The sequence below is a fragment of the Carcharodon carcharias genome, chromosome 3 (genome assembly GCF_017639515.1).
Source record: "Carcharodon carcharias isolate sCarCar2 chromosome 3, sCarCar2.pri, whole genome shotgun sequence".
Taxonomy (NCBI): domain Eukaryota; kingdom Metazoa; phylum Chordata; class Chondrichthyes; order Lamniformes; family Lamnidae; genus Carcharodon; species Carcharodon carcharias.
The window spans coordinates 74280083-74305437 of NC_054469.1; the positions used below are offsets into that span (position 1 = coordinate 74280083).

The window sequence follows — 25355 nt, forward strand, 5'->3', positions numbered from 1 at the left end:
TGCATGTTAATTTCCACCATTCTATTTCCATCGATTTCAGCAAAACTCTGACCACACTCTTTCATATATCCTTTTCAATTCATCCGTACACACATTAATGCAAGTAAACACATACATACTAAGGCTCCTTAACTCTACTAATCTATTTACATCAAAAACTACAATCATTTTTTTCTGTTATGCAGTCAACAAAATCTTAAATTAGTGATGCACAAAAGTCTACATTGTAATGCAATATGTATCTCTATTTAGATGCTAAATGCAATAAAAATGTGTACCTGAATAGGTTATTTAATTAAATACATACAGAAATGCTGCAAATTCTTATGGTTGCATTATTGTTTCGATACAGGAACAGGCAATAGACCGTGAACAGGAGAGAGATGTATTTCAGCAAGAGATACTGAAATTGGAGCAACAACTGAAAGCTCCACAAAGGCTCCAACCTATCACTGATCAAAGAAATAGAGAGGTAACATGTTTACTAAAAAAATATGTAAATTTGGTATACATTAAGTGTAACGGGAAATCTCCACTGTATTGATGCTGACATGTTTGACAGTCTCATTCTGCTATTCCCCACCGCCCACAAAATATCATCCACCTTCATTCCAAAGATAAGGAAATCAAGCACCATTGATTGTTCTTTATATCCATACATGGTTCTTATTTATATTATGAAAATTTCAAGTGATTCAACTAACTAATGTGTTTGACTCTTACCAGTCCTCTGAAATGGCTCAGTAAGCCACTCAATTGTCAAGAAGGTACCTCACCACCATTTTCGAGGGCAAATGGGATGGACAGTAACTGCTGACTTTGCCAGTAACACCCACATTTTGTGAATAAATGAAAAAACAACTTCCAAACCATATTTCTACCTTAGTTCGACACTGGATATCTTGCCACAGTCATACAGATAAGATGAATGTGTCTAGCCAAAGTCCCAAAATTGGACTTTGTGCCCCATGTGCCTGAGAAGCATGCAGAATGAAGCACAATTTTGCTATTTTTCCATCCCCTCCCCATTTGTTTAAGCTGAGACTTTGTAGATATTTTAAGTTGCTTATGTCATCGTCTAAATCCAGGGACAAATGGTAATTTGGTATACAAGGACACACTCTCAAAACAGGCTGTCTAAAAACCGGAGTTGTTTAAAAGCTGGACATGGTTAGAATGTGCTATGCATCATTTTTATTTTTATTTTACTCAATTAAAATGAACTTACCTGGACAATTCAGCTAGGTACTGCATGGTGCTGGACTTGTTATCCCCTTCGCCGCTTGTGCACCATTCTATTGCCATGCTCCAAGCGATCCTGTATTTGGTAGGGTGACCACTACCCAAAGCACCTGATCTGAGATTTGGCAAAATCCAAAATCTGATATGGCTTGGGTCCCGAAGCTGCTGGTTTTGAGAAAGTGTGGCTATATTCCTAAAAACTTAATATAGCTACTTAGTGTATTTATAAATCAACAATTTTCTGCAAATGATCAAATTGTGGAAGACTGAAATTCAGAGCTCTCTGGCATAGGTCATGCAATATTATTCCGCTTAATTGATGCTGTAAGCCATGGGCTGTTCCACTTCTGATGTGCAAATATTTTCATTCTATTACATTCAAATGTTCTGTCCAGGAAATTTTGGACTAAGTTCTCAACGGTAAGAATGGGGCAGGAAATGACATAATTTACAACGTGAGTCACAGATCCATACAGGAAATTCTGGGTCAAAAACTTAATTATCTGGTTGCTTTTTACAACACTGTGATCTATCAACAACTTAAATTTTTTAAAGGAACCATTAGGTTCTTTTTAAAAAAAGTAATTAATCTATGATTTAACTAAGTGTGCTCTTAAATTCATAGCTGATTCTTTTCCCCGTTGTTCTAGCTTTACCAAACTAAGTTAATAAACTTGTGTGCCCAATTTGCCTTCATATCCTTGGCAGATGGAAAATCTGGCAGATCAGTTGAAAGACAAGACTGACCGGTGCAGTGAACTTCTGCTTGCCAAAGAACAGCTTCAAAGAGATGTACAAGAACGAAATGAAGAAATTGAGAAAATGGAAAACAGAGTAAGGGAGCTCGAACAGGCATTGATCAGTACCACTTATCCTTTACAAAAGGTAATTATTTTGACTGCAGAGCTAAGTGCAGAGTATATGGGGATGGTCTAGTATCTCTGCTGGCAGAAACCCAGAAGGTATTATGGGCCCGAATTCCACCTTACGTTGTGGTCAGTTTTCTAGTTTTTCAGGTACTAAGACAGGTCTGTACATTACAGTGTCAAAGTCTGTGTCTCTAGATGTCTTGTGCAGCACACCTCTTGTTGGCTTAGACTGGCTAAAGACAAATAGAATGGAAGAACAAAGATTTTTTTTTAAATGTATGAATTAAGTGCAACAGTACCTTTGATAACTCAGGCCATAAAGTAAATTATGGATAGATATTTTTTAGTAAGGGGACCAATTTTAATTGAATTTCTAATAATTTTGATTGTTGGCAACATGTAATAAAATGTGATAATTTTGGAACACTAAGCAATATAATATATGAATCAAGAGAAGTTATTTTCAAAGTGCATTTGGTCCTGGAAAACTATGTGCAATTTCAGTTTACCTATTTTAAAAAGGATATTTAGTTATTGGAGGCAATGCAGAGAAAGACTACATGATTGATTGCAGCACTTGAGGGATAATCTCTGAGGAAACATTGACTAAGCTGAATATTTTCTCTATGATAAAGAAGAATAAAAGGGTGTACGATAGAAGTGCTTAACATTATGAAAGGTTTGGATAAAAGGGGTCCAAGAAAGACTTAACCGCATGCAGAATTTTATTGCAAGTGGTCATATTTACAAATTGAGAATAGCAAAAGAAAATGGAATAGATTTCTTTTTAAAAACTAAAAATGTGCAAAGTCTGTGAACGGATTAATGAGTTTCAAGAAAAAACTAGGCTGATTCTTGACTAGCCTCATTAGAGATACACTAAAAGAATACTGTGAACAGGTGAGTTAGATAAACTGAAGGTCTTCTGGCTGAAAATGATATTGAGAGACCATGTTACTATGCAAATATCACCAATCTCTAGTAACCAGATATTTTCTAATCTGTTATAATTGAAAAGGCTGAAGAAAGAAAATCACAGTTTACCCTTGAAATCCAAGGGGATAGTGTGCTTGAGACACAGCTGCAAGCAGAACGTGATGCTTTAGAGCGAAAAGAGAAGGAGGTAAATTCATTTTTAAAGAAATAACATTTAAAAAATTTTTTAACCAATGTGACATTTTAAACCAGACATTTATCATTTGGATACATCTCTTTGCAGGAACTGATGTGAGCTTGCTTCTGAGTTATAAAAACAAAAAACTGCGGATGCTGGAAATCCAAAACAAAAACAGAATTACCCGGAAAAACTCAGCAGGTCTGGCAACATCAGCGGAGAAGAAAAGAGTTGACATTTCGAGTCCTCATGACCCTTCAACAGAACTGAGTGAATATTAGGAGGGGGTGAAACATAAGCTGGTTTAAGGTGGGGGGGGGGGGGGCGGTGTGGGGGGAGAGAAGTGGGGAGGGGGTGTGGTTGTAGGGACAAGCAAGCAGTGATAGGAGCAGATAATCAAAAGATGTCAGAGACAAAAGAACAAAGAGGTGTTGAAGGTGGTGATATTATCTAAACAAATGTGCTAATTAAGAATGGATGGCAAGACATTCAAGGTACAGCTCTAGTGGGGGTGGGGTGGAAAGACTAACAGGGCATAAAAGATATAGATTTAAAAATAATGGAAATAGATGGGAAAATAAAAATCTATATAAATTATTGGAAAAAACAAAAGGGAAGGGGAAGAAACGGAAAGGGGGTGGGGATGGAGGAGGAAGTTCAAGATCTAAAGTTGTTTAATTCAATATTCAGTCCGGAAGGCTGTAAAGTGCCTAGTCGGAAGATGAGGTGCTGTTCCTCCAGTTTGCGTTGGGCTTCACTGGAACAATGCAGCAAGCCAAGGACAGACATGTGGGCAAGAGAGCAGGGTGGAGTGTTAAAGTGGCAAGCGACAGGGAGGTTTGGGTCTTTCTTGCAGACAGACCGAAGATGTTCTGCAAAGCGATCGCCCAGTTTACGTTTGGTGTCTCCAGTCTAGAGGAGACCTCATTGGGAGCAACGAATGCAGAAGTTAAGTTAGGGGAAATGCAAGTGAAATGCTGCTTCACAAGCAGTTTTCTACCCACAGTCGTTGACAGGGCCCTCAACCATGTCCGGCCCATCTCCCGCGCATCCGCCCTCACGCCTTCTCCTCCCTCCCAGAAACATGATAGGGACCTCCTTGTCCTCACTTATCACCCCACCAGCCTCCGCATTCAAAGGATCATCCTCCGCCATTTCCGCCAATTCCATCATGATGCCACCACCAAACACATCTTCCCTTCACGCCCCCTGGCGACATTCTGTAGGGATCGTTCCCTCCGGGACACCCTGGTCCACTCCTCCATCACCCCCTACTCCTCAACCCCTACCTATGGCACCTCCCCATGCCCACGCAAAAGATGCAACACCTGCCCCTTCACTTCCTCTCTCCTCACCATCCAAGGGCCCAAACACTCCTTTCAAGTGAAGCAGCATTTCACTTACATTTCCCCCAACTTAGTCTACTGCATTCGTTGCTCCCAATGCGGTCGTCTCTACATTGGAGAGACCAAATATAAACTGGGCGACCGCTTTGCAGAACACCTGTGGTCTGTCTGCAAGAAAGACCCAAACCTCCCTGTCGCTTGCCATTTTAACACTCCACCCTGCTCTCTTGCACACATGTCTGTCCTTGGCTTGCTGCATTGTTCCAGTGAAGCCCAACGCAAACTGGAGGAACAGCACCTCATCTTCCGACTAGGCACTTTACAGCCTTCCGGACTGAATATTGAATTCAACAACTTTAGATCTTGAACTCCTTCCTCTATCCCCTCCCTTTTGTTTTTTCCAATAATTTATATAGATTTTTTTCTTTTCCCACCTATTTCCATTATTTTTAAATCTATATCTTTTATGCCCTGTTAGTCTTTCCACCCCACCCCCACTAGAGCTGTACCTTGAATGTCCTACCATCCATTCTTAATTAGCACATTTGTTTAGATAATATTACCACCTTCAACACCTCTTTGTTCTTCTGTCTGTGACATCTTTCGATTATCTGCTCCTATCACTGCTTGCTTGACCCTACAACCACACCCCCGCCCCTCCACCTTAAACCAGCTTATATTTCACCCCTCTCCTAATCTTCATTCAGTTCTGTTGAAGAGTCATGAGGACTCGAAACGTCAACTCTTTTCTTCTCCACCTATGCTGCCAGACCTGCTGCATTTTTCCAGGTAATTGTGTTTTTGCTTCTGACTTATGTTGTTCTCTTAATTCACTGCTTCCTGCTGTGTATTATCTGTACATTCAAACAGCGAAAATATTGATGTAATTCTTTTTGTATGAGTGAGAAAATACATAACTAACTTTTGACAGAAAAGCAGAAGCTGAAAATCAAATAAAAAAGAGAAAATGCTGAAAATATTCAATTGATGAAACATCAATTTGAAATTATTAGCTTTGTTTCTCTCTCCTGGGAGACAGCTGCTGAGCATTTCCAGCAATTTGTTTTTAATTGACTGTTGAAATTACCATCTATACTGCAGAACTATTTTATTCTGCAGCTTGAATGCATTTTTCCATTATACAGAAACAAATATGATTTTCCTTACATGCTAGAAAACGTGATGTGGAACTTTTGTAACATTTTTTTCTTCTTTAAAAGGGTAATTTGGTCTCCTCTTGCACTATTTTAGCTTGAGTGACTTGATTGCTTCCTATAAAGACATGTCTTCATCACTTTTCTACATTTAATTTCTGTTGCGAGTCTCTTTACTTGGTAGCTGTGGAGCAGGTATGAGTATAAGTTTAAGTTTGACAGAGGTTTTGAGTTCTGCTCAACTTGGTGCTTGATCTGAGATTTATTGAAATGAGGCATTAATATCTCTGTACAGATGGGATAAAAATCAGAGCACAGAATCACTTAGGCTGTAACTGATGTTAACTGTCAGTGTGGGGAGGAGCAAATTTGTGGACTTGACTATTTCATTCAGTATCTTTTCCACATGGAGAAAGAAAATTGTAAGAGAAGTTTGCTAGAGATGTAAAGAAGGAGTAAGCATAGATCTTGGAAAATCAGAATTTAAAAAAGGGGAAATTGCCACTGTCCTCCACAAAGACAACATTTGCTTGTTTCCTCTATGCTTTTGTATGCTGAAACGTGGAGTTGGAGATCAACAGTGAATTGAAAATCTTAATCTGATATGGGTCAAAATTCAGAGAAATACTGCAATAATGATTTTGGTCCAATTTGGAAGGATCTGTCTTGAAGAACAGCTATTTTATGGAAAATCCGTGTCCATGTGATATGTCAACAGTAGTAAGTAATGAACAAATGTGGGCCATCCTATTTTTACTGTTACTGTGGTTCATAATGGATTTTCATTGTTCTGGGTACTTTTTAAAAAAATCCTATTCCTAGTTTTATTCCACACTATGAAATGTATCATATTGAATTGGGAAGATCATAGGCATACTGATATGCCTATAAACCAGAAATCCAATGCTTTTTCTATTTTAGACCTTGCTACTCTACACTGTCCCAAGATATATCCTTGTGTGATGTAATTGAGTGAAAAATTCTGTAATCAGCTCAGCTGTGTTAAAATGTTATTTTCTAATGTGCAGCCATGATATTGGTTCCCCGCATTTAAGTTTTGTGACATTTAAGTCTGTGCACATCAAACATTCTGCCAGCAGCAGTGTCTTTCCTTGGACCACACATTACTTCACAGTCACAGTAAAATTAAGACCATCCATATTGAGGGAGCAAGCATTGAGTCACCATCTAAAAAATAACTGCACAAGACAGAACTAGACGATCAATGGAAACCTACCATTCATCTTTCCGCAGCCATTCATCAATAGGATTTCGTAATTTAATATTGATCTATAATCTTGTTTTATGTATTTTGTGCATCTACATTTCATGAATTATTTGACTTGGAAGACTTGATGTATTTAAGGGGAGGCATGATACTTATTTGAAGATGGTGGGAAGAGGTAATTAGAATGTAAGGAAGCTCATGTGGATTAAAACCACCGGTACACTCCTGTCCAAATTCGTTGTTTACAGATTGCAGATTTTTTGTGACCTGAAAAAGTAAACCAGAAAAATATGAAAAGTTACTCAATAGGATTACCATTACTAGAGGTTATTTCTAAATATTTTAAGAACTTGAGATATATTTAGGTTGCATTTAATTACACTACCTTTTCTCCTAAAGGTCAATTTTGGAATCCTTACTTTTGCTATCAAATATTTGCATGAACTTGTCCAATCTTGCCTCAGTGACTCCCTTCAGTCCTATTTGCTTGCTCACAACATTTGCTTCTCTTGCATTGGACTTGTACTGTTCATTTTGCCATTCACCACTGTACCCCAACCCTCTGGAGCACCTTCCTATAATCCCCTGCCTTGCCCTTCCCTCCATGCTTTCCAACAACTATGAAATTAACTTCAACGTTTTTTTTAGTCTGGCCCCTTAACTTCTTTCTACCTATTTTCCTTCCCACTCCCTTCTTGAACCTATAAACTACTCTTGTCAGGTCTAGCTGATTTGAGTACTATATACAGGCATACATACTTCCTGAATGTACATTTCTTTGTTCTTATATAATGAAAAGTTGTCCGTTGATAGAATTTTAGCAATGAGCGCATGACATTTGTAGCTAAAATCCATTACACTTCTGACAAAAATTATGCAGTGTTGGTAAACCACCAGTTCTATAACATTTGCTTGAATTTTGTTTGATTACAGATCACAAACTTGGAAGAACAGTTGGAGCAGTTTAGAGAAGAGCTATTAAATAAGAATGAAGAAGTTCAGCAGTTGCACATGCAGTTAGAAATTCAGAGGAAAGAAGCTGCCACCCAGCTGCAGGAGATTCAGCTAGAAAACAAACAACTTGAAGTAAGTGCTTACTTGCAACATGCAACTACTCATCTAGTTCAAGGCTACCTCTTCCATTTTTATTAGCTGAGGGTCCAACCTCAGTCTTAAACTTTAGAAATGCATTCAACTGCCAGATATTATTTGAACTTGCGTAGCCTTTAAGAGATTAATTTTTAATTCAATATTGCAAAATGCCAAAATTTTCAGGATAATTTTATGAGCCCTACCTGAAAAATTGTAGTAGCCTCCTTTTGAGTTCAGGATCTGTGCATTATAATTTAGGAAACAATAATATGTCAACTTGGCCCCTCCATCCTTGCAAACTAACACCCCATATCCAACTTCCTTTACCTCTCCAAAGTCCTTGAATATGTTGTCACCTCCCAAACTGGTCCCCAAATTTCACTGATGACCATGTTTGAATCCCACCAATCAGGTTTCTGCCGCAGCCACAGTACCAAAAGTGCTCTTAGCAGAGTCACAAGTGATATCCTCCTCGACTGTGACAAGCCACACTATCCTTCCTTGTTCTTCTCAACCTGCCTCCAGTCTTTGTCACAGTTGTCCTTGTCCAATGTGTCTCCACCATTGTCCAGCTGTGTAGCACTGCATTCTTCTGGTTCCATCCTTATCTATCTGACCATAGCCAGTGAATCACCATTTCTGTACAGTTACCTCTAGTGTGACACAAAGATCTATCTTTGGCCCCCTCCTATTCCTCATCGACATGCTACCCATTGGTGACATAATTCAAAAACATGTTTCCACAGCTACACTGATGACACCAAGCTCTATCTCATCACCACCTCTCTTGACCTCTGCACGGTCTCTAAATTGTCAGACTGCTTATCCAACATCAGTCCAGGATAAGCAGAAGTTTCCCCCAACTAAATATCAGAAAGATAGAAGCCTTTATCTTCAGTTACTATTTAAAAACTCAGCTTCCTCACCACTAACTCCATCCCTCTCCCTGGCAACTGACTAAGGATGAACCAGACTGTTCGCAACCTCAGTGCCATATTTGATCCTAAGATGAACTTTTAGCCACATATCTGCACCATCACTAAGACCGCCTATTCCCACCTCTGTGACATCATTCAACTCTGCCCTGCCTCAACTCATATATTGCCAGAACCCACATACCTTTCTTACCTGCAGACTTGATTATTCAATTGCATTCCTGGCCGGCCTTCCACATTTTTACCCTTTCTAAACGAGGTCATCCAAACTCTGCTACTTATGTCCTAACTTGCACCAATTCCCATTCACCCATCAACCCTGTGCTTGCTGACCTTCACTGGCTTCCAGTTAAATAATGCCTCAATTTTAAAATTCTAACTTTCCATCTGCGCCATAACAATTCTGTGATTCTTCCTTGTTTTCAAATCACTACATCGCCTGGACTCTCCTTTTCTTTGGAATCTCCTCCAGCCCTACAATTCTCAAAGATATGTGTGTTCATCTAATTCTAGTCTCTTGGGCATCCCTGATTTTAATGTTCCACCACCGATGGCCATGCTTTCAGCTATTTAGGCCCTAAACTCCGGAATTCACTCCTTAAAACTGTCCCCCTCTCTATCTCATTTTCTTCCTTTAAGACAGTCTTTCAAACCTATCTCTTTGACCAAGCTTTTGCCCATCTGCACTAATATCTCATTTGTAGCTGGGTATCATATTTTGTTTTATGGTGCTTCTGTTAGGCATCTTGGTATGTTTTATTACTTTAAAAGCATTACATAAATATAAGTTATAGCTCTGCTTATTTTAAAAGATGATGTTGAGTTCTTCTATTTTAATATGCTTTAATGAGTAATGAAGAAGCATTTGGGGAAGCCATTTTATGAAGGTTACTTTTGTGTTACAAAGGTATTGCTTGTTCCTTAAAATGTTTAAAGCTCGTTAGTTTCAAACAATAAAATAATAGAAAACAAAGATAGCAATGTTGGAACACTGTTCATTATAATCTTTGAGAAAACGAGCTGTTTTCCAACTTGTCCAACATGAGATATAAAGTGATATTACATTGTTAATATTTGTAACTAGCATTCCATTTAGTTTGATTGTCAGAGGGGGTGAGAAAGGTACACTCTACTCTCAAAATTGCAGTAGAAAAACAGAATGTTGGAAATATAAAGTAGATCCTTCTCTAAAAAGATAAAAGGGAGCAGGTTAAAATTTAAACATGTAAACTTATTTTTTTTTCTCAATTATTTGGACTGATTATGCTTGATTTATTTTTGGATAGTCAATTGTGGTCAGGGAATTTCTACTCACCCCTCGCACAGTCACCTCATGAGTTCCCAGAGAGTCCCTCCATCATGCCCTGGCACAATCATTGCAGATTTGGTATCAGCTTTCACATTTATGCTGATGGCCCCAAGCTCTACTTCCCTTCCAACTTTCTTGATGCTTCAGCTGCCCCTGTGCAATCAAAATGCCAATGTTAAATGATCCTTAACTTTGGAAGACCAGAGCTGTTGCCATCAGACACGGACAAAAATTCCAAACCCTCTCTACAATGCTGTCCTATACCTGGCCAAAATGACATCAAATTTTGCCTCATTTTCAACTTCAGAGCTGCTAGCCCCATTCTTCTCCCATCACAAAGACCACTTATTTCTATTCCTGTAGCTTCAGTTACCTTCATCCCTACCTAAGCTAATCTGCCACTGTTACCCTAAAAAATGCCATTGTTACATCCAGACTTGAGTTTGCCTTTTGCTTTCTCCTCTGCCCCCAGTAAGCTTCAGTTCATTCAAAACACTGTCACCTGTGTCTTATCCTGATCACCCCTGTCCTTGCTGACCAATATCAGGTCCTTGTTCCCCAATGCCTCAAATTTAAAAATCTACATGTTTTTGTTTAAAACACTCATGGCCTAATCTTGTCCTAACTCTGTAACCTCCTTGACCCCAAAACTAGTCATTCTTATGAGTGGCCTCTTGTATGCCTCCACCCCTCTACAGTCACCTCCCCCTTCTCCTCCCCCTCCCCTTATTATTGCCTGAGCCCTACTCTCTGAAATTCCCATACTAAACCTCTTCACTTCTCTCTCCTGCTTTATAATCCCCCTTAAAACCCACCTCTTAGGTTTTACATTAGCTTCCTATTTTCTTGTTGTTTGACCTGGTCATTTTCCTATATCTCTGAAGTGCCTTGGAAAACTTCTCAGTGTTAGGGACAATGTAACCACAAGTTGTTGGTTGGTCAGCTGGGTATTTCCAACATTTTTGTTATTTCATATTTCCAGGATTTGCAGATTTTTCCTTTTGTCTAAATTTATTAATGTCAAGTAAACAACAGTGCTGTAAAGAAATGCAAGGCTGCTGAGTAAATGCAAGTTTCATAAATTGGATTTACAGCTCCAGCATCTCTGTGCCACATGCATCTTATTCAATAGTATGTCCTGCTTAGTTATCATGCCTGTCTCTGGAAACTTTCACAATATTAAGGTGCCCTATAAGTGCAAGTTGTTGATGTTGTTGACTGATTACTATCATGGCCTCCATGGATAAGTCTTGTATCTTTGACATTGAAGAATTGCTAGTTTTATATTGATAAATTAAAGAAAAGTAATTATTGAGTTCTAGTATAAAGTACATGCCTATCATGTAGCGGTGCCTTTGTTCTACAATAAACGTGTGCCATTTAGCAGTTGACATTTCATTGTTGGTGATTCTGTTAGAATAACAGATTTATGAAGGCACGTTCCACTGACAAAAGCGAGGTGGAGCCCCTAAGCCTGCAGTTGGGAGGTCCATCCCAAATTCAAGGGGTGTGGTCATTCATGAGACTTGCCAGCTACATTTTGCCTTCAAGGGCATTTCAGTGGTACCAACACTGATCTGCCAGTTGGAAGACTGAAGTCACTGCCTGAAGCCTCTAGTTTTCCTAGGCCAAAGAACAAATTGGTTGTGACTACATTTTTTTATAGCCAGAGCTTTTGTCTCTGCAGAATAAAGTTACCAATCATCAGCACCAGCTTGCATTTATATAAGGTCATGAACATAGATGGTGACATTAATAACTATTTGATGTTAATGACTGACAGCTTCACAAAACAAACATTGGCTAAGTGTGATACATTAATCTGCTTAGCGGAAGTGTAATATTAGAATTTAAAGTACAGAATCTTTTCTTGAAAGAATACTCAAGAAGCATTGATGAATATAAAACCTGTGAAGCTTGTAACCTAACAAGAGGCATTTAATATATCCATCTCACCTGATTACTAGGAGATCAAAGATTTGTTTCCCAAAGGTCAAAGTGGCTTTTGGGATCATCCTCATAAAGAACTGCTCTTCTATCTCCATGTCATGCAGACATTAAGACCTTGGTTTTGGTTAAATGAATAGGTTCTTAATTAATTAATTAATTATAGAACTGTTACAGCACAGAAAGAGAGGCCATTCAGCCCACTGAGTCCATGCCAGCTCTCTGCAAGAAGAATTCAGCAAGACCCATTCCCCCACTCTTTCTCCTTAATGCTGCAGATTTTTTCTCTTCATGTGCTTATCTAAATCCCTCTTGAAAGCCACAATTAAATTTCTATTTATCACACTCAGGCAGTGCGTCTCAGATCCTAGCCATATGCTGTGTGTAAAAAAACAAAAGCTTCTCATCTAGACTTTGGTTCTTTTGCCACTCAACTTGAATTGTGTCCCCTGGTCTAAATTCTTCCGCCAATGGGAACAGTTTCTTCCTATCTACTCTGTCTAGAGTCCTTAAGAATTTGAACACATCTATCAGATCTCCTCTCAACCTTTTCTCTTAAAAGGACAGCCCCAGCTTCTCCAATCTATCTTTGTTATTGAAGTAACTCATCTCTGGAAATCTTTGCTGCCATCTATGTAAAGCCTTCACATCCTTCTTAAAGTGTGGGATTTAGAACTGGACAGACTAATTGGGATGAGACTGAACCAGTGTCCTTACTTTTGTATTCTGTGCCTCAAGTTATAAAGTCCAGGATTCCATTTGCCTTTTTAGCCCCTTTCTCAAGTTGCCTTGCCACCTTCAATGATTTGTGCATATATACACCCAGAGCTCTATGATCCTGCATCCTCTTCAGAATTGGACCTTTATTTTATATTGTCTCCTCGTTCTTCCAACCAATATGTATTACTTGACATTTCTCTGCATTAAATTTTATCTGCCACATGTTCACCCATTCTACGAGCATGCCTGTATCCTCTTGTTCTTTTACTATCCTCCTCAGAGATTACAATCCTTCCAAGTTTTGTGTCATCTGTGAATCTTGAGATTGTGCCCTGTACTCGTGTATGAGTCATTAATGCTTATGAAGAAAAGCAGTGGCCCTAGTACTGATCATGGGGAACAGCGCTATATAGCTTCCTCTAGTCTGAAAAACAACTGGTTACCACTACCCTGTTTCCTGTCACTCAACAAAATTTGTTATTGATGTCACCACTTTTCCTTTTATTCCATGAGCCTCAACTTTGCTCACAAGCCTATTATGTAGCATTTTATCAAATGCTTTTTAGAAGTTCATATACACCACATCAACCCTCTCTGTTACCTCATGAAAAACTCAAATCAAGTTATTTGCCTTTAACAAATCCCTGCTGAACTTCATTAATTAATCCGCCCTTCGCTGAGTGACTATTAAATTTTGTTTCAGATCATCGTTTCTAAAAGCTTTCACACCACCGAAGTTAAACTGACTAGGTTTATCTGTACACCAGTAACGTTTGCAATTCCCCAGTGCTCTGGCATCACGCTCATATCTAAGGAGGATTAGAAGCTAATGTCCAGTGCCTCTGCAATTTCTGCCCTTACTTCCCTCGGCATCTTCAGATGCACCCCATCCAATCCTGATGACTTATCAGCTTTTAAGTACAGCTGCTGTTTCTAATATTTCCTTTTCATCAATTTTTGCCCCTCTATGTCAATTACCACCTCCTTCACTATGTCTCTGACAACATTCATTTTACTTGATTAAAAGCAGATGCAAAATATCATTTAGCACCTCAATCATGCCCCCTACCTCCATGCATGGATCTCCTGCCTAACCCTTAATTGGCTCCACCCCACCTCTTACTACCCTTAAAGAGACTTAAAGATTCCACTTTATGTTAATAGACATAGGGGATGTGGTGGCATTGTGGTATTGTCACTGGACTAATATTCCCGAGTTCGAATCCCGCCAAGGCAGATGGTGAAATTTGAATTCAATAAAAACCATGGGACCATGAAACCATTGCCGATTGTATCGCTAATGTCCTATAGGGAAGGAGATCTATAGGGGAGGAGGGAAGGAGATCTGCTGCCCTTACCTGGTGACCCACAGAAATGTGGTTGACTCTAAAATGCCCTCTGAACAAGCCTAGCCAGCAATGCCCCCATCCGAATAAACAAATAAAAAAAACCTAATAATCAAAGTTCATTGCAAAGACCTGGTATCAGTCAGAAATGGCTTTTATTAGAACAGACAGCTGTAAATATAACATCTCATAGGATGTAACAAAAAATTCCTAAAGGCATTGTTACAACCAGGATGGGAAGAGTCCCCGAATTATAAGGATCACTACTCTGCAGGCTGTACCATTAATTTAAATTTTTTAATTTTCTCATCAAAATGGCCAATTGTGTACCAATACCTCTGGTACCCAGAAGAAAAGAGACTCTGACCAAACTTCTTTCAGTAACTCAGAATGATTAATTTATTTTAAAACAAAACTTCCTTTAACAAGTTGCAAGTACTGGTTGATGCACAATGATAATCTGGAAGTATAACAATCCATCTCTTCCTAAAGAATTGCCCCAGCACACTCACAGACCAAAAAGTACAGAGTCTCTCTGCAGAGATGGGTTTTGGAAGATGGGCGTTATAAGATCAAGGATAAAGTCCGCAGGGTCTCAACATTGTCAACCTGGAGTTTTCTCGTGTGCAGACAAGCCGCTGGTCCCAGTGGATGCCTGGACGTTCCCACCACTGGTCTCAGCTTTGCAGGTCCAAATGCAGACTGGTTACACTCAGATGAAGGTTCTCTGGCTACAGATTGATAGCCACACACAATTTTGAGGCAACATAGAGAGAGATAGAGTCGAGATAGAGAGAGTCAAGATAGCCTTCTTTCCTCAGCTTATTCTCCAATAAGACTGCCTTCCAAACAAGCAGGTTCACAACTTAAGTTCTTTTCCCATGCCATGTGATTGCCTTTTTGTCTCTCAACTTTTCATAGAAACTAGCAGCAGGAGTAGGCCATTCGGCCCTTCGAGCCTGCTCCATCATTCAATATGATCATGGCTGATCCTCTATCTAAATGCCATATCCCAGCTTTCTCTCCATACCCCTCGATGCCTCTAATGTCCAAAAATTTATCAATTTCTTTCTTGAATATACTCAGTGACCTGACCTCCACCGGCTTCTGTGGTGGAGAATTCCACAGGCTGACCACCCTCTGAGTGAAGAATTTTTTCCTTATCTGAGTCTTAAATGGCCGTATCCTCAGACTGCAGCCCCTGGTTCTAGACTCTCCACCCGGGGAAACATCCTCCCTGCGTCAGTCTGTCTAGCCCTGTTAGAATTTTATGTTTCAATCAGATCCCCTCTCATTCTTCTAAACTGTAGTGAATACAGGCCCAGTCAAACTAATCTCTCCTCATCCCCAGTATCAGCCTAGTGAACCTTCGCTGCACTCCCTCTATGGCAAGTATATCCTTTCTTAGGTAGGGAGACCAAAACTGCACACACTACTCAGGTGTGGTCTCATCAAGGCCCTGTGTAACTGCAGTAAAACATCCTTACCTCTGAACTCAAATCCTCTTGCAATGAAGGCCAACATACCATTTGCCTTCCTAATTGCTTGCTGCACCTGCCTATTTACTTACATTGACTGGTGTACAAGGACACCCTGGTCCCTCCGTACACCCACTTTTCTCAATATATCATAATTTAAATAATACTCTGCCTTTCTGTTCTTCATACCGAAGCATATGACTTCACATTTATCCATGTCATACTGCATCTGCAATGTGTTTGCCCACACACACAACTTGTCCAAATCACCCTGAAGCCTCCTCGCATCCTCCTCACAACTCTCAACCTGTTTTGTGTCGTCAGCAAAGTTGGAAATATTGCATTTGGTTCTCTCATCCAGGTTTATATATATCATGAATAGCTGGGACCCAAGCACTGATCCCTGCGGTACACCGCCAGTCATCTGGTCTGTCAATCAATTCTCAATCCATGCCAGTATATTACCCCCAATCCCATGTGTTTTAATTTTGCCCACTAGTCTCTTATGTGGGACTTAGCAAAAGCTTTTTGAAATCCAAATACACCATATCCACTGGTTCTCCCTTATCTATTCTACTAGTTACATCCTCAAAAAACTCCAGTAGATTAGTTAAGCATAATTTCCCTTTCATAACCCTATGCTGACTTTGTCTAATTCCCGTTAATGCTTTCCAAGTGCTCTGTTACCACGCCTTTTATAATAGACTGTAGCATTTTCCCCAGTACTGATAGGCTAACTGGTCTGTAATTCTCTGTTTTTTCTCTCCCTCCTTTTTTAAATAGTGGGGTTACATTTGCCACCCTCCAATCTGTTGGAACTGCTCCAGTGTCCATAGAATTTTGGAAGATGACCACCAATGCTTCCAATATTTTCAGGGTCACTTCCTTTAGTACTCTGGAATGTAGATTATCAGACCCTGGGGATTTTTTAGCCTTTAACCCCACTAATTTCTCGAGTACCATTTTTTTTTTACTAATATCGATTTCTTCAATTCCTCTCTCTCCCTCTCTCTAACATTTCTGGGAAATTATTTGTGTCCTCTTTTGTGAAGACAGAACCAAAACATGTGTTCAGCTCTTCTGTCATTTCTTTGTTCCCCATTATAACTTGCCCCATTTCTGACTTTAAGGGGCTGACATTTGCCTTTGCTAATCTTTTTCTCTTCACATACTTATAGAAGCTTTTACAGTCAGTTTTAATGTTCCTTGCAAGTTTACTCTCACACTCCATTTCCCCTTCTTGATCAATCTTTTTATCTACTTTTGCCCAATATCCTTCCTCACTATTGCATTAATTTCCTTCTTTACTAACAATGCTACCCCACTTCCTTTCCCTATTTCTCTGTCCTTCCTAAATATTGAATAATCCTGGATGTTCAGTTCCTATCCTTGGTCACCCTGCAGCCATGTCTCCGTATTTGCAACTATATCATAACTGTTTATATCTATTTGTGCTATTAATTCATTTATCTTATTGCAACTGCTCCACACTTTAAGATACAATGCCTTTAGACTTGCCTTTTTAACCTTGTTAGTCAACTTAGCTTTATTTTGCACTATGACCCCATTTGTTTCTCGACATTGTTTTTTCTGCCTTCCACTTTTGCTTCTAACTTTTCTGTCTTTCATTTCTATCCTGTTTCCCCCTCCTCTGTCTCCCATTACCCTGCCATTCTAGTTTAAACCTCCCTGACTGCACCCCCCTGAGGACATTGATCCCGGTCCTGCCCAGATGCAATCCGTCCTGTCTGTACTGGTCCCACCTTGCCCAGAACTGGTCCCAATGCCCCAGGAATCTGAATCCATTCCCCCTACATCATTTCTTCAGCCACGTAATCATCTGATATATCCTGTTATTTCTACTCTCGCTAGCATGTGACACTGGTAGTAATCCTGAGATTACTACTTTTGAGGTCCTACTTTTCCATTTATGTCCTGACTCCCTATATTCAGCTTGTAGGACCTCGTTCCTTTTTTTTTTACCTATGTCGTTAGTACCAATATATACCACAACCACTGGCTGTTCAACCTCCCCCTTCAGAATGCCCTGCAGCCTCTCCAAGACATCCTTGACCCTGGCACCAGGGAGGCAACATACCATCCTGGAGCCTCTTTTTTGTGGCTGCAGAAATGCCTGTCTGATCCCCTTACTATTGAATCCCCTATCACTATAGCCTTGCCGCTCTTCTTCCTCCCCTCTTGTGCAGCAGAGCCACCTGTGGCCATGGACTTGGCTCTTGCTGCATCCCCCTGAGAAGTCGTCTCTCCCAACAGCATCCAAAAAGCTATATCTGTTAGAGAGGGGGGCGGCCACAGGGGAATCCTGTGTTACCTGCCTCCCTTTACTCTGCTTACTTCATTGTTGAACTGCAAAGTGCTTTAATTAAACAACTCCTTCTCAAGTACCATATAGCTCAGGTGATTTCTTGGAAGAGGCCTGCTTGTTTACAGTTCCAAGATGAATATATGACCTTTTGAAAAAAAAAAATCCCAGGTTAGCATCCAGATTACCAGATCATGTCAGGGCCTTCCATTTTGTAAAATAAAACTTCAATCTTGAGAGATATGGTTCTAACAGCATGACCTAGGCAAGAGTATCTTGTGCTGTTTCCAAGCAGTCATCCAACTTCACCCAGTTGGCTGAAATTACATCTCTTATTTTAATGTTATTGTCTTTCATTTTTAATATAAAGGACTTAATGTATTTGGGAGGAGTGAGAGTACATTTTTGCCTTACTTTTTCTGTTTGTAAAAGTTCTTCAGTATACATTTTGTCTGGATATTGAGCACAATGTAGTTTTTGTAGGTGCTGCAATTCTCTGAAGTTGCTTTAAAGATGAAAAGAAATAAACTTTTTTTTAATCCTCCTTAATCACCAGGGTTTTTAAACTATATTCTATCCCTCACTTGACAGAATGAAGTGAACAGCTTGCAAGTGTCAATGCTTGATTCTAATGGATCATTTGGTAATCACTCATATGCTGGAAACTTGTCTCAAACTCTCAAGGAAAGAGATGAAGAAATAGAAAAACTCAATGAACAAATTGTAAAGTTGCAACAGCAGCTTGAACTCACTCCTGACAATAAGGTCAGTCAAATCAAACAAAACATCTATGGTTATGACCTGTTTCAAAATATATGCTAATGATAAACAGATATTTAAGGATCTTCATTTCCAACATTTAGTGATTTTTGTATTTCACCTGTGAACCAATAAATTCCTGGATTTTAAATTGAGACTCAACAAAGCAAAATTTCTCTAAACCTTGTGCCTTCTTTTGAGCACTACAAATTCTAACTATACATAGCATCTGATTTTGTTTATAGCGCTTTCAGTTATTTCCTGTCTAGAAAACAAGTAAAGGGTAAGTGACACTAGTGATGAATACAAATAAAATACAATTTGAAGAAAGCCATCAACAAATATCCAAACACAGTGGTTTTAGGGATGAAAATCCCAATGTATGAAGGCATAACTGCCAATTCTGGGATGAAGGGAATGAAGATGCACAAAACATCAGAGTCAGAGGAATATAGAGTCCTGGGGTGGCTGTCGGGTTCTAGGAAGTTAGAGCGATAAGCAAAGGAAAGGTAATGAAGTTGAGAATGCTAAACTGGCCCTTTTGGGGATGGAAAGCAAGTGGTTTTGTTCACTCACAGGATGTGCGCATTGCAAACCCAGTATTATTGCCTATACTAATTATCCTCGTTCCTGGTCAATATTGCTGGTGGGTGAGTTTGACAATGGTAATGCCATTGAACCTCAAGGGTTGTGAATAGACTTTCTTTGTTGGAAATGGTCATAGACCAGCACTTATGTGCTGCAAATGTTACTTGTCACTTATCAGCTAAGCCTGAATGTTGGGCAGGTACTGCTGCATGTGAGCATGGACTGCTTCATTATCAAAGGAGTTGTGAATAGAACTGAACACTACAATCACAACGTATTGATACTTCTGACCTTATGACAAAGGATGGTCATTGAAGTCGCTGAAGATGGTTGGGCCTAGTACACTTTCCTGAAGAGCTCCTGCAGCTATGTCCTGGGGAAGAAGTAAATGGTCCCTAATGTCCACAAACATCTGTCTGTGCACTGGGTATGACTCTAACCAGTGGACAGTTCGTCTCCTAATTCCTGTGGACTTCAATTTTGATTGATGCCACACTCAAGTCAAATGCTGCCTTGATGTCAGATTTTTTTTATTCATTCATGGAATGTGGGTGTCACTGTCTAGGCCAGCATTTATTGAGAAGATGGCTATGAGCTGCCTCCTTGAACTGCTGCAGTCCATGTAGTGTAGGTACACCCACAGTACTGTTAGGGAGCGAGTTCCAGGGTTTTCACTCAGCGACAGTGAAGGAACAGCGAAAGATTTCCATGTCAGATGGTGAATGGCTTGGAGGGGAGCTTCCCAATGGTGCTGTTCCCATGTGTCTACTGTCGTTATCCTTCTAGATGATAGCGGTTGTGGGTTTGGAATGTGCTATCTAAGGAGCCTTGGTGAGTTCTTGAGGTGCATCATGCACATGATACACACTGCTACTACTGTGCGTCAGTGATGGAGTGAGTGAATGTTTATGGATGGTGTCAAGCTGCACTCATCCAGGCAAGTGGAGAGTATCCCATCACACTCCTGACTTGTAGATTGTTGTCAGGCTTTGGGGTGTCAAGAAGTGAGTTACTCACCACAGGATTCCTAGCCTCTGACCTGCTCTTGCAGCCATAGTATTCATATAGCTAGTCCAGTTCAGCTTCTGATCACTGGAACCCCCCCAGGATGTTGATAGGGGATTCAGCGATGGTAATGCCATTGAATGTCAAGGGGCGATGGTTAGATTACCTCTTGTTGGAGATGGTTGTTATGACACAACCGTTGGTAAAGCTGAGTTATTTAAAAATCCCAGAGGGAAACTTTAAACAACTGTCATAACCTATATTTTATTTTGTATGTATGAGAAGCAACTCTGAATTCAGGAATCAGACCACCAGTTCTCGAGAGGTTTTATATCACAATACATGAGACATTGACACAATTTAAAAATATACACATGGTTACAAATTACTACTGTCATTACTTGTAACAAATTCCTAAACTAATCTCCATTAAGGTAACAGCAACCCATGGACGTAACCAGACACCAGGCAAAGCATTTTCTACGAACAAATTCAAAATGAGGTTCCTTTCACTTTGGTTCTTTGCAGACACACTGGTAGGCTTATAGGCTTTGATCTTACATTGCCTCTGCTTTACACACACACAACTGCTATCAGTTATACCCAGCACATCTCATTAAATGTAAATTCTCATTGTATCACCAGCCCCTTTGAACTCCACCTCTTCAATAAAACCCCTTTCATAGTACCAATTTTATTGGTAATATAAACACTGCTTGGCCTCTGCTAGCTAGGTGCCAGATTTCACTCCCCTTCTTGAATGCTTTATTCAAAAAAAATGCAAATGCACTCTACCTTTCCTACGCCTCAAAACTAGTATACATCAAAGCACCCAGATTAACTGGCTGTAATCCAATTAAGACACCCACAGACTAACACTCTATTTTAAAAAAAAATTCCAATAATGTTATATACATTAATAGCTTCATGACAGTGTTCATCGCCTGGCTCTTGTATGGCATGAATGTTACTTGCCACTTGTCAGCCTAAGCATGGATATTATCCAGGTCTTGCTGCATTTGGATATGGACTGTTTCAGTATCTGAGGAGTTACAAATGGTGCTGAACACTGTGCAATCATCAGCCAACGTCCCCATTTCTGACCTTATGATGGAAGAAAGATCATTGATGAAGCAGCTGAAGATGGTTGGGCCTAAGACACTATCCTAAGTCCAGTGTCCTGGAACTGAGAGGACTTTCATCTTACCTCTGGAGTTCAGCTTTTTTGTACTTGTTTGATCCAAGGCTGTAATGAAGTCAGGAGCTGAGTGGCCATGGTGGAACCCAAACAGAGCCAGTGAGCAGGTTATTGATGATGGACGTTGAAGTCTACTCCACTATGCCACCGCCTCCCTGCAGATAGTCACTCTCACCGTTGCCACCCTCAGTGTTTCCTCAAGTGATGATCAATATGGAGGAGTACGCTGAGATGGGGTTGTGGTACGTGGTAATCAGCAGAAGATTTCCTTGTTTGACCTGATGCCATGAGACTTCATGGGTCCAGGGTTGATGTTCAGGACTCCCAGGGCAACTCCCTCCCGACTGTATATCACTGTGCTGCCACTCTGCTGCGTCTGTCCTACCAGTGGGACAGGACATGCCCAGGGATGGTAATGGTGGTGTCTGGGGCATTATCTGTAAGGTATGATTCAGTGAGTATGACTGTTTGCTTGACTAGTCTGTGAGATAGCTCTCCCAATTTTGGCACAAGCCCCCAGATGTTAATAAGGAGGACTTTGATGGGTTGACGGGGCTGAGTTTCTGATGCCAGGTGGTCCATCCGGTTTCTTTCCTTTTTATTGACTTTCTGTTGGTTTGATTCATCTGAGTGGCTTGCTAGGCCATTTCAGAGGGCATTTAAGAGTCAACCACATTAGAGTTGCATGTAAGCCAGACCGGGTAAGGACGGCAGATTTCTTTTCCTAAAGGACATTAGTGAACTAGTAGGGTTTTTACAATTTTTATTGAATTCAAATTCTACCATCTGCTGTAGTGGGAATCGAACCCGGGTCCCAAGAGCATTACTCTGTGTCTCTGGATTACTGGGCCAGTGACCACTTCACCACCGCCTCCTCGCTGATGGTCACTCTTGCCTCACCTCTGCAGTTCAGCGCTTTGTCTATGTTTAGGCCAAGTAATGAGATCGGGAGCCAAGTGGAACTGTTGGAACCCAAACTGAGCATTGATGAGCAGGCTATTGCCATGCAAGTGCCGCTTGACATTATTGTAAATGACACCCTCCATCATTTTGATGGTCAAGAGTGGATTGATTGGGCAGTTTTCCACTTTGCCAGGTAGATGCTGTATCTGTACTGTAGGTACAGCTGCAGGTACAGCTAGTTCTGAAGCAACAGGATGCTGTCAATCTTTGCCAGAGAACTAGCACATAGGTAATATAATTCCGAAGAAGTGGGGAAGATTATGCCCCGGAAATTATAGACCAGTCAGTTTAATGTCAGAGGTAGGAAAATGATGGAATCCTTACCAAAAGAAAGAATAGAAGAACATCTAGATATGAGAAATATAATAATGAAGAGTCAGCATAGATTGTAAATGGAAAAATCTTGCATGATCAGTCTTTTTGAATTTTCTTTTAAGGAGGTAACAGAGAGAGTAATGCAGTAAATGTGGTTGATCTGGATTTTCAAAAGACCTCCAATAAGATGCCCCATAATAGACATGACTATATCAAAGTTTGTGGAAACAGAAGAAAACTGATAGAATGGATTGCTAGCTGACTTCAAGACAGAAAGCAGAGATTAGGAGTAAACAATAGCTATTCAGAGTGGCAGTAGTTGGAAATTGCAGAGAGAAGCCGGACCTGCAGTTTAGAATTACAGCCTGTGCGTCCAGTCCGACTCCACCCCTTCAACTGATCAACTGACAGCCAATAATACTCGCAAACCGGTTGTAAATCCAAAACCTGAAGCAGTAAGGAGATCGTTTTGAAACAAGCACACTGTCCAACCTGCAGCTCCAACCAAGAAAGCTGAGAAGCCAAAGGTCACTAAAGGGAAAGAGAGTAATTTGAGCCAGTAGCCCAACGCTGCCCTGGCCCAAAATGGGGAAAATAAGAAGACGTGGAAATTGAATAATGTTGAACATTGAATATTGTTTGTTGTAGTCTATGGGCCACTAACTAGGGAGGATGTAGAGGATCAAATTTGTGAAGAAATTATGAGAGGTGCAAGAATTATATAGTTATGCTCCATAATTTTAACTTTAATTATCTGAATATAGACTGGGATAGTAGTAATGTAAAGGGCAGAGAGGGGCAAGAGTTCCTAGAGTGTGTCAGGAAAATTTTCTACAGCAGTATGGTTCCAGCCCAACAAGAAAGGAGGCACTGCTAGACCTGGTTCTTGGAAATAAAGTGAATCAAGTGTCAGTAGGAGAACGTTTAGGGGAACAGTGATCATTGTGTAGAGTAAGAATAATTAACTGGGAGAAAGCCAACTTCACTAGGGTAAGAATGGACCTGAGCCAAATAAATTGGAGTCAAAGATTGGCAGGATCTGAACAATGGGCTACCTTCAAAGAAGAAATAGTTCGGGTAGAGTCAAATTATATTCCCATGAAGGGGAAAGGTAGCTCACTGGATGTTGAAAGTGAGAGGGATTAAGATGAAGAAGGAAAAGTGTGCTCATGACAGATGTCAGGTGGATAATATAACTGAGAACCAGGTTAAATATAGAAGGTTCAGAAGGGAAATGAAGAAGCAAGAGAATCAAAAGAGAATATGAAAATGAGACAGGCAGCTAACATAAAAGGGAATCCCAAAGTCTTTTATTGGGTGGTAAAAGGGAGTAGAGTTGAGGGGGGGGAGGCGGGATTAGGGACCGAAAAAGGAATTTATGCATGGAGACAGAGGACTTAGCTGAGGTATTAAAAAGGTTTACTAGACTAATACCTGGAATGGGAAGTTTATCTTATGAGGAAAGGTTGGACAGGCTAAGCTTGTATTTACTGGAGTTTAGAAGAGTAAGATGTGACTTGATTGAAACATATAAGATATAAGCTAAGGTATCTTGACAGGGTGAATGTGGAAAGGATGTTTCCACTTGTGGGAGAATCTAGAACTAGGGGTCACTGTTGAAAAATAAGTGGTCGCCTGTTTAAGACAGATGAGGAAAATTTTTTTCTCAGAGGGCCGTGAGTCTTTGGAACACACTGCCACAAAAGGTGGTGGAAGTAGTCTTTGAATATTGTTAAGGCTCAATAGATTCTTGATAAGCAACAGGGTGAAAGATTATCTGGGGTAGATGGGAATGTGGAGTTGAGCTTACAATCAGATCAGCCAAAATGTTATTGAGTGGCAGAGCAGGCTCGAGGGGCCGAGTGGCCTACTCCTCCTGAATCATATGTTCATAAACGAATACTTTGCATCTGTCTTTACCAAGGAAGAAGATGTTACCCAGGTCACAGTGAAAGAGGAGGTACACTAGAAGGATTTAAAATTGATACGGTGGTGGTATTGGATAGGTTGAGAGTACTTAAAAGCTGGTAAGGTACCAGAACAGGAAGAGATGTATCTAAGGTTACTAAGGGAAATAAGAGTGGAAATTGTGGAGACATTGGCCATAGTTTTACGGTCTTATTTGGACTAAGGAGTGGTGCCAAAGGACTAGAGAATTGCAAATGTTATATCCTTGTGCAAAGGCGTAAAGATAAGCCCAGCAACTACACGATAGTCAGTTTAACTTCGATGGTAGGAATAATTCTAGAAACAATACTTACAGACAAAATTAATTGTCACTTGGACAAATGTGGGTTAATTAAGGAAACCCTGAATGGATTTGTGAATAGAAAATTGTGTTTAGCTAACTTGATGGAGTTTTTTTTAGAGGTAACAGAGAGGGTTCATGAGGATAATGCTGGTGTAACTCTTTTGTTACAAAAC

At 40.2% G+C, this 25355-nt stretch overlaps 1 protein-coding gene across 5 annotated transcripts in view; it reads left to right on the forward strand.

The window, feature by feature from the left end:
* akap9 (A kinase (PRKA) anchor protein 9) overlaps nucleotides 1–25355 on the forward strand; it is a 289385-nt gene that overhangs the window by 191331 nt on the left and 72699 nt on the right. For all 5 annotated transcript variants that reach the window (XM_041183274.1, XM_041183275.1, XM_041183278.1 and 2 more), the window contains 5 exons: nucleotides 353–472; nucleotides 1951–2127; nucleotides 3130–3234; nucleotides 7887–8039; nucleotides 18695–18868. In XM_041183274.1, coding sequence (XP_041039208.1) covers nucleotides 353–472; nucleotides 1951–2127; nucleotides 3130–3234; nucleotides 7887–8039; nucleotides 18695–18868 — 729 coding nt within the window. The remainder of the gene's footprint in view (nucleotides 1–352; nucleotides 473–1950; nucleotides 2128–3129; nucleotides 3235–7886; nucleotides 8040–18694; nucleotides 18869–25355) is intronic.